This window comes from Atta cephalotes, assembly GCF_000143395.1.
Source record: "Atta cephalotes unplaced genomic scaffold scaffold00032, whole genome shotgun sequence".
Taxonomy (NCBI): domain Eukaryota; kingdom Metazoa; phylum Arthropoda; class Insecta; order Hymenoptera; family Formicidae; genus Atta; species Atta cephalotes.
Window position 1 is genome coordinate 2,080,680 of NW_012130096.1, and position 10,369 is coordinate 2,091,048.

At 33.5% G+C, this 10,369-nt stretch overlaps 1 protein-coding gene across 1 annotated transcript in view; it reads left to right on the plus strand.

Moving 5' to 3' along the window:
- The window catches only part of LOC105621158 (tRNA modification GTPase GTPBP3, mitochondrial), a 5,922-nt gene extending 3,125 nt beyond the window's left edge, over nt 1-2,797 (plus strand). Inside the window, exons 2-4 of the mRNA XM_012202626.1 lie at nt 517-690; nt 1,527-2,484; nt 2,557-2,797. Of these exons, the coding sequence (XP_012058016.1) occupies nt 517-690; nt 1,527-2,484; nt 2,557-2,797 (1,373 nt within the window). The remainder of the gene's footprint in view (nt 1-516; nt 691-1,526; nt 2,485-2,556) is intronic.
- Nucleotides 2,798-10,369: the final 7,572 nt, after the last annotated feature.

Here is a 10,369-nt window from a genome sequence, read left to right on the forward strand (position 1 = left end):
TATATATATATATATATATATATATATATATACATATATATAATATTATTTTTTATTCAATAATATGTCCTATAAATGTAATAAAATACATGTTGTACTCTCTAAATTTTTTGGAGTGAAATCTCTAAAGAATGAAAATTGAGCCAGTCACTCTCGAAAAAAAAGATTTTCCTTGAAAGTTTTAGAAAGTATATAACAATTATTATAATGCTGAATAGGAAATTATATTTAATGTAAATGTTATTTTTAATTAGTTTGTGTTCTGTGAGATCGATTAAGTTAATCAAAGTCCCTCAATTTCAATCAAATGATTAATGCTACATTTCTTCTTTTGTTTTCTTCGCATTTATAAAACGCCACCATACAAAACTTTGCGATCTACGTTGTTAAAGTGAAAAAAATTGTTTTCATAATTAAGCTTTTTTCTTTTTTTTTGGTGTATAAATATGAAATGCATTATTATAAATTTACATTAAGCATCATAGATACAAGAATTAAACAAAAATATTTATTAAGGTCACGGAAAATGTGGCGTGGCAGTGGTGAGAATATCAGGAAACCGGTCTCTAGACACACTGAAAAAGATGACAAGCATATCCAAGCTGGAACCGAGGAAAGCCTTCCTGCGAAAGATACGTGATCCAGAAACAGGAGAGGTCATCGACAATGGACTTTGCTTGTGGTTTCCCAGTGTGTGCAATTCTCGCACAATTCTTACCTTTTTAATCCTCTATCAATAACTAGAATTAAAAAAAAATCAGAATATCAGATTTTCAGAGTTTTATATAATCAGGAACAATAAAAAATTTGTTCTATTTCTTCAAAATATTGCTGATGAAAGAATTAAAATTCATGTTGTCAACGAAGAGTTAACACATTCAATGACCGGCATGCTTTTATTTTTATATTTTATTATATATTTATTTTCTTATAAATTTAAAATTATAAGTACTCATATATTTTTGCTTAGAAATTTGACATATAAATATTTTAGAGGAGTCTCTAAAGAATTGCAAGAGACTTGTCCGGAGCTGATTCGATTCTCCTTGAAATGTTGTTAAACACAAAAATTTAAGAGACATATTTTTTTATATCGATTCAATCAGATTTAAAAAATGTAAATGAGAGATGTAAACCTTTCGAAACTAGCGCTTATATTTAATTCTTATCGATTATCAACGACACAGTAAGTTATACAGAGAAATGTTTTAAACAAAACACTTTTAATTTTTTTTATATTTTTTTTTAATGTGTGTATTTAGATTTTTCAACTCTATAAGAATTTAATATTTTGAATACCCTCATCTTCATTAAGTTTTGAAGGTTTAATTCTTTAAATATCATATTGGGCCGATATAAAAATATATGTGGTTTTAGAATTTTGTGTTCAATAACATATTTCACGGAGAATCAAATCGTTTCGAATTGTGATAGGTCCCTTGTGAATGGCGACGAAAGAAATGAGGAACCTTCTATCACAGGAATGCCTCAAAAATCACATATCTGATTAGAACAACCGTTTGTAGGTCCGCATTCGTTCACCGGCGAGGACTCCGTGGAGTTTCATGTACACGGCGGATCAGCGATCCTGACGAAGCTGATGCAAGCCCTCTCGAGATTGCAGGTGCATCCGGCGTTGCCGGGTGAATTTACCAGACGCGCCTTCTATAACAATAAGCTGGATCTAACGGAAGTGGAGGGCCTGGCCGACTTGATAGAAGCCGAGACTGAGTGTCAGAGGAAGCAGGCGCTGCTACAGGCTGATGGTATTCTGCGTAAGCTGTACAATAGCTGGCGGAAAGTGCTTTCGGAGTCTGTGGCGAGTATCGAGGCGTACATCGACTTCGGTGAGGAGGAGAACATCGAGAATGATGTGATACACAACGCACACCATGCTCTCAGACAGCTGATGCGGGAACTGGAAGAACACCTGGCAGACGGCAGGCGTGGCGAAATTCTACGCAACGGAGTGAGGACCGTAATCATCGGTGAACCCAACGTGGGCAAGAGTAGCCTGCTGAATCGTCTGGTGCAGCGAAATGCCGCCATCGTCACACCCATCGCCGGCACCACGAGGGACGTCATCGAGCTGACCGCGAACATCTCGGGCTATCCTGTGTTGATAGCGGATACTGCTGGTATCACGGAGGACAGCGGGAATATCGTCGAAGCCGAGGGTGTCCGTCGAGCGAGAAGTCACGCGGAGAACGCTGATTTTGTAGTCGTTATGATAGATGCGTTGAAGTGCGCAACTAGTGGTTTGACTTATAAAGACTATATACGCGAATATCTGTTGTCATTGGGAATACAGGAGCTGCTGGCGAAAATCGGGAGAGAACGTTTTATCGTGATAGCGAATAAAAAAGATTTATTGAAGGAGGAGAAACGACACTTCGACGATGTTGAAACAATTCTGATATCTTGTAGAACGGAGGACGGTTTCCAGGACTTGCTGCGATCGCTGACAGATCACTTTAGTAATATGTACGATAGAATGAACAATAATCATTGACACTTGCATTCATGATTATACATTCGTGGTAACATTTTGTTTAGATGCGGTAATCCATCCGCGGAGTGTCCAACCATCAGTCAGGCAAGACACAGAAACCACTTGGATCAGTGCTTGAGACATCTGCAAAAGTACTTCGAATTTTGCACCAACGAGCAGCACGATATGGCCATAGCGGCAGAGGAAATCCACAAAGCGATGCGGGAACTCGGAAGGATAACAGGACACGTTAGCACTGATGAAATATTAAACATTATATTCAAAAATTTTTGTATCGGCAAATAAAGTGCCGTTATTTGTATATAAAAAACATTTTTGTGTTTTCTTATAAAATACTTTGCAACTTTTTTTAAATTGCGATCAGATAAACGTCTTTATAAGCTATTTGTATTATATACATATAACAAACGGAAGTTGTTATATACATATAATAAACGGAAGATTGCAATGCTGAAAATGTATAACATGTATTAAAACTATCGTTTTGAAAGATACATGGAACATCGGTTCCTTAGTTACATGGAAAAAACAGTTTTGTTAAAATATCTAGAAATCTTAGCGCCATGTCTCCTGATTTAGCTAGATACAGATCTAAAAATAATTTTGTTTGAATCAAAATAATAAGACGCTTAACTTGGGACTAGAATATTAAAATTTATTGCAGCGTTGCCATCAATATTGTTCTACATAATTATTTTGTTTAAAACAAAATTATTTTCAGGTCTGTATCTAAATTTTTTGTTACTTCAGCAAAACTATTCTGTCTGTTGAAGAGAGAAATTAAAGTACAAAGCGCAGTTATCTATATTCTATGCATTTTTTTTTAAATTACCTGATATTATGATTAAGCGTGATTAATTAGAACGCATTATGGTGGCGTGAAATAAATAGAAAGAAGGGGGCCTTCATAAGCATCGTATGTTTATTAACAATGTTACACGCACAATCATACATAGAACAACCTTTTGCCTGATTATAAGATATCGATACCCTGCGCGTTATACACTGATAGGGTTCCGTTAATGGTTTCAAGTCGTTATCTGTATGCCATGTCCGTGTTATATGCTAATTGCATCTCGTTATTATGACATTTATCATAATAACTCCGCTCGCTCTCGCAAAAAAAGGATCATTCAACTTGACGAAATAACGAAAGTAAAACAACTCGAGTGAGGGAAAGAGAAAAAAATAAAAAAAAAAGAAAAGGAAATAAGTCGTATACAAAAATTCACTTTTTACTCGAACGATTCCTTTACAAATTTGTGATATTTGGAATAGAGAAAAACGTGTTTCTCTATTAAAAAAAAAAGAAGAAAAAAAGAGATTCGAGTTGTATTATGATCGACCATTAAATGGTATTATTATAAAGTCCGTTATGCAACTGCTAATGAAATTTTTTGTTTTCTAATTATACTTATCGCGTTAATTTCATTTTTACATTGACAGCGTCCAAATTTTAACAAATATATCTTTTTCATATTGTTTGCACGGTGACTCCTTATCTCTGCTGATTAAATTCTCACGATTCGTTGCGAGTCACCCGTGAAATTTTATGCGCGCAGCGAGAGATCACCAACGAATATGCTATTAATATGATCAGTCCATATAAAGAAATCGAATGGCTTATAAATATATATAAAGATTTGGCGGATTCATCACGCGACTCATCACACTGCGCAGGATTCGTCGCTTATATCCTCCTATTTCTCCTGTCCCCTTTTTTTTTATATTATATAAATCCGATGTATAGAATCCTCAGAGAGTAGATTGCTCGTTTGTACAATTGCATACAATAGTTTGAGATCTATCCGAAAGCAAACTGACTCGCGCTGCACGTCCGAGACGCATTTATTACGAAGATCGTTTTCATTTTCTATCTATACATGTTCTATTTTCTTCCACTCAATTTTTTTTTATATATAAAGCCTTAAATTATTATTATGCGAGATCATCCGATCACGCAAAAGAAGCAAAACTTTGCATCAGTTCTCTTTTTCTGCGGGACCGAACCAATCACGCATAACTTTCTCTATAATCCTTAAATGCTACTAAAATTGAAATTTCGTCCAATTCTTACGAAAAATCATAGTAGAATTTAAAGATTAATGCGACCTAGAATGAACCGCTTGAATATATCCGTGAGTAAATTAGAAAATTACTATATAATACGTAACATTCTTTTACATTTCAAATATAATAATTGAATATAAGTTTTTGTAGAGTATAAACGAAATCCTGATTAGAAAAATTGATAAACGTAATTAGATGTAAAATTGAGATAAAAATTATAGTATTACAAACATTTATATTTTTAGGTAATATTTCACGTTTAAAAGGCAGATCTGCGCAGGATCGGATACGGATGAACGCAAGCGGTTCAAAAGGTCCTTCGTACCGTGGCAGATACGAACGAGAAAAGAGAAACGAAAGAAAGTCTGTCGAGGATCGAATCGAAGACTGGTCGATTCCTTCTCTCGCCCCTAAATGATCCACTCTTCCCCGCATCGAGATAGACGTCCACATTCGTCCATTTCACTCCCAGTTCTTTCTTCATTTAACACATCTCTTGTACGATGGAGGATACGAGGAAAGAAAAGCGATAGCTCTATCATGATTCAAGTCAAAATTAAAAAAAAATTAAAAATAATATAATTTAAAGCTTTATATGAAAAGATATAAAAAAATGTAGAACAATGGAAGATGAAAACGATCTCGAGGACAAGTCACGAACGTACTATAAAAGCGTAATGCAGTTTAAAAATGCAACATAAGTCAAATATTTTAATATATTATAATTTGGCTTATCATACTATATTCATAGATAAATTTGTTCGTGACTGATGAAATATATATATATGTATATATATATATATACATATATATATATATACGTATTGGTTCATGAAAGATCATTGGAATGATCTTTCTATTCCTAAAATGATTCTGAAGATCTACTTTGTCTATTTCCATTTCCTTTCTTTGATAATCTTTTTTCTTCTCTTATGTTATTCTTTTATTAAATAAATTAATTCTTTGAGACTTTTTCGCATGTAATTTTTAATAATTATTCACATATCGATCTAAAGTCACTAAATCATTAAAGTATTTTTATAAAAGACGAACGGCGAGTTAGTATAAAAGGAGAGTATAATATGATGAATTTAAATAAATTGAAATAGAAAAAAATTCAATTATTTAGAAAAATAGAAAATGACGAAACGGAATTTTCGGATCACTTTTGGAATAGAGAGATAATATTCCTGGATCAACCGGGAATGAGAGAAAGAATAGAATGAAAGTCTTCAGTTTGATGAAAGGCCTTTTACTTATTCGCTTTTCTTTTTTCGTATCCTCGCTTATTAAAGGCGCTAAGTTTGACGATAATTAGATTATCGCGAGCGTCACCCAGCAATTCATTAAACGACGACAGAACAGCACTGCTGAAATAATTTTACAATTAATTTTAATAGAATGCTAATTATGTTTGAGAACATTAAAAATTTCGGTTCAATTTCGCGAGATCGTTCAGAAAGATTCTATGGAGACGTCCATCATTCCGATCGTTTTCATTCACTGCAAACTCCGACGAAATGAAGTATCGTCAACGTTTCTCGCACCTGTTTCTCTTTACAATATTATAGCGCACCAATTTACGCTGCATAAAAGTGGAATGTGCGCGTCAAGATTAATTCCATGCAAAACTTATCAGTTTTATGAAATATAATTTTCTCTAAATCATTTTAGAGAGAACTGATTGTATTTAATAAAAACACATGTATCTTAACACACTTTAATACTCGCGTTGTAAAGTCGCTCATAAATTTCGGAAAGGTCTGTCTACTTATTATTCAAGAAAGTGCAGCCCTTAGAGAAATCTGAACGAATGATCGCAAGTTATTATGCGGAAAATTATATCAGAAGAGAAACTATTAAAAAAAAAAAAAAAAAAAAAATAACAAAGGTATATCGATTGAAGACTTTTTAACGTCGGGGACAATTAAGTTGCGTCGTTCGGTTTCTCGAAATGGAATTGGCTTCGACTCGCGGAAATCTCGAAGTTAAATCGGCAACATCTCGGAACCGAAACGACGATGGTACGTCGCCGTTCTTGCGAAATACAGGAATAGAGCATGGCTGCACTTTCGATTCCGAGGCACCGGGATTAGCGGCCGATGGCACGGATCTTCCGTACGGAAAGCAAGGGAGACGAGAAACCGTATGTTTCATCGTCTCACTCTAACGAATGTATGTCTATACGCACATACACATTCTATACTTTGCATGTAAGTAATGCCTATTTTCCAAAGATATACGTTATGTGAAACATGCACTCTTTCGCAATCACTGAATCACAGGCGATTCCTACCTTCGTATTCGCTCGGACCGGTTTTCTCCCCATTCTTTCACTCTTGTCTCCTTATCGCTCGATTCACGCGTTTCTATGATTTCTTGATCAAGCAAATTAATCATAGGAGTTTTTTCAGCAAGAATACAGTGAATCTAAGACAGTGAATCTATGATTACATTTACACGACATCCTTAATCGGGTTTAATAACATCCGTAGTTAAACTGAAACTGGTCAATCACAATCCATTCCTCCGAGGAATAGCTATGATCGGCCAATTTCATAATTATGAATGTTATTAAACCTTATTAAAAGTGCCGTGTAACAGAGATTATAATTGTAACAGATACAATATGATTGGTCTATACGTTTAGATATATTCATAAGGAACCAAAGTAGGACCAACTGTATTGAAAAATTCTACAATAGTTGCTTTCTCTGTTGAACACAATCATTACCTTGTTTAATTCAATTAAAGAATAAAGTATGTTGCATGGAAAGGATAGTTCTAAAGTAGCTAAAAAATTAGCTAGATACAAATCTGAAAAGAATTTTGTTTGGATCATCAACATAATTATGTAGAAATAAAATAAATAAAGGACTCTAGAAAACAACAAATAACAAAATAATGGCCATAGGAGCAGCGCAGGAGACGGTGCGCAAATCAACAAAATCGATATTCAATACAATTTGCTACATCATATAAAGTCAGTATTAACTTGGTCTGCGAACTGTGAACAGTACATTTCCGAAATAGGTCGACGTGAACGCGAAAAGTATATTTACGTCCATCAAGACTCAATTACTATCTAGGCCCTTTGATGCAATTTACGCATGATAAACTTATAATGAAAAAAAACGTTGCTAAATTCGCTAAGGAGGAAATCGCTCCTGCCGTAAAATATAAAAGGAAGACAAGATAGATGATGACAGCGTTTTAAAGGTGTTATTCGAAAATGGCTTGATGGGATCTAGAAATAGATTATAGAGATGTATATTGCAATTTTATAAGCACAATTTTAACCGTTAAAGGCAAATTTTATCGACTTTGTTGATTTGCACACCGTCTCCTGCGCTGACTCTTATAGCCATTATTTTGTTATTTATTGTATATAATTAGAATACTAAAATTTATACTAAAATTTGTGGCTAAAATGTTAATACTTTTTGAACCACTATCATCAATGTTTAAATATTTTACGTAATTATTTTGATGGCTCAACAAATTATTTCTGTAACTAGCTAAATTTCTTGATACTTCAGTAAAACCATTTCTTTTCCATGTATCCTTACTGGAAGCAAGGTTGGTAAAGACTAAGTAAGATTTTCTTTTTTTTTTTTAAAATAAAACATATATATTGTGTTTCTTCTTAAATATGTTTTTAAACAGTACTATAAAAAAACTTATTTAAAACATATTAAAAACATCAATTAAGTATGATTTAAACTGTTTAAAACACATTTAAAATATGTTTTTTTACCAACCCTGATTGGAAGACGCTTCATCTCTCCCATTTCCGCTGATTTTGTATTCTGGCATGTATACACATTAGGTGCGTTTCATTTTACGCATGATGCATATGATACATCATTTTATTCTTGTTTAAAGCCCATTCTATAATTACGTAAACGTAAAAATTAATCATAGTCGAACATATTTCTCCTTATATTTAACGGTCAATTTTTACAACCACTGACAACAACGCTTATGCAATTGTAGAATGATCGAAGAGAACTGGCTAACTCTGGAAGAAGATACATTAATTCCCATGATTGAAAAAGAACAAAACAAAAATGAGTCTCAATTCCCCGAGAAGTTTCTGGCTTGATTTACGGATCTTTATAATAGTCTAGCACTTTGTTCTTCATAAAAGAGATCGGTTATTAAAAGCCAATCAGGGAATATAGAAGAAGAAATGTAGAATGGGCGTAACATTCCGTGAACAATTAAGGCACTATAATATTCACATCCATGAGCAGCGACTCCAGTATGATTGGTATGAAGTACTCCAATCATACACTGAATGATTCAATGTATAAAATTCCATACATTGAATTTCATATCTATATATGATTTGGTCGGTGACAAACTTTTGTCCTGAACAGCCATATCTTTTCAACCTACCTGATTTATATCCATTGCACATTAGACGCATGTCATGATGTCAATAAATGATCGATTCAATTCAAAAACTATGATGCTTTTAAATTCATTTGAAAATTTTACGATAGGCAAAATGTTACAGTCCAAGAAATAACTTTTATAATTTGACATCGAAATCTGACGCGAAATCAGAAAATTGTTTTGATGAAAACAAAAAGCTTAAATTACATCGCGAGATGTTTTTAAAAATTACAAACATACAAAAAGTGCCACTGCATTGCTTCAAGAATGTAGTGCAATTTTAACAAGACAATCCCGAGATCAGAGATCTTGTACTAGAGTACATAAAATTTATTCGCGTTTTTTTAATGATTCCTACATCAACTTGTTCGAATGAAAGATCATTTTCTTATTTAAGACATTTAAAACGTTATCTTCGATCGACAATGAAACAAAAATGTTTAAATCATATTGCGACATATTGTACATTTATCGAGAAATGGTCGATAAGTTAAATAGGGAGGAGCTCATTAATAATTTTATTTAAAAAAGTAAAATTAGAGCGGCTACTTTTGCCATAGAAAAGATATGTGAAATATATTTATGAGGAAATATATTTATTCCCCCCCCCCTCCTCCCCTCTCTCTCTCAATCTATCTTCAGGAATTCTATACACTGAAAAATTTTACTTCGCCGCGCTTGAATCGTATTCGCATCCGCCATTTTTAGTCCTTTTCTCACTCTCTTGCTTCTTTCCTCAATCCCTTACTCTCTCTCCACTCCACCACTAAATTAAGAAAATTGAAGAGAGAACAAAGAGTGGGGAAAGGACTAAAAATGGCGAATGCGAATACCTATATTATAGTGCGAATATCTATATTATAGTGCTCTAGAATATAACATAGATAAAATGATACATTATGTGTATCGTATGTAAAATGGAACGTCCTTGTATATGCGCATCAAAATATTACAGAAACGCGCTATGCTCGATCTTTGAAGGAGATGTGCATACACGATTTCGCTATAATTTTTCGCCGGTTTTTATCAATCTTTCACTGGGAAACTAATGTTCAATTATGTTGGCAACGTCAATTACTACCGATCAATCTCGGATATCGATCGATCCATGAATGATTCAAGGAGATTATAAAAGATATCCTAAAAAGAATATTTTACATACAAATTTATGATTTAGTATAGTGATGATTAGTAGATTATTGATGATATTAGTATATGATGATAGTATAGTATTGATTCGATAAAATTACAAAAATTCTCTTCTTGTATGTTTTTTTTAGAAAAGCAAATATGTACAATTGTAATCAGTATTAATCGACGTTGCTCTCGGCCCTAACGCTTATAATACTAATGAATCTCTCACTCTTTTCATTCTCTCTCTCTCTC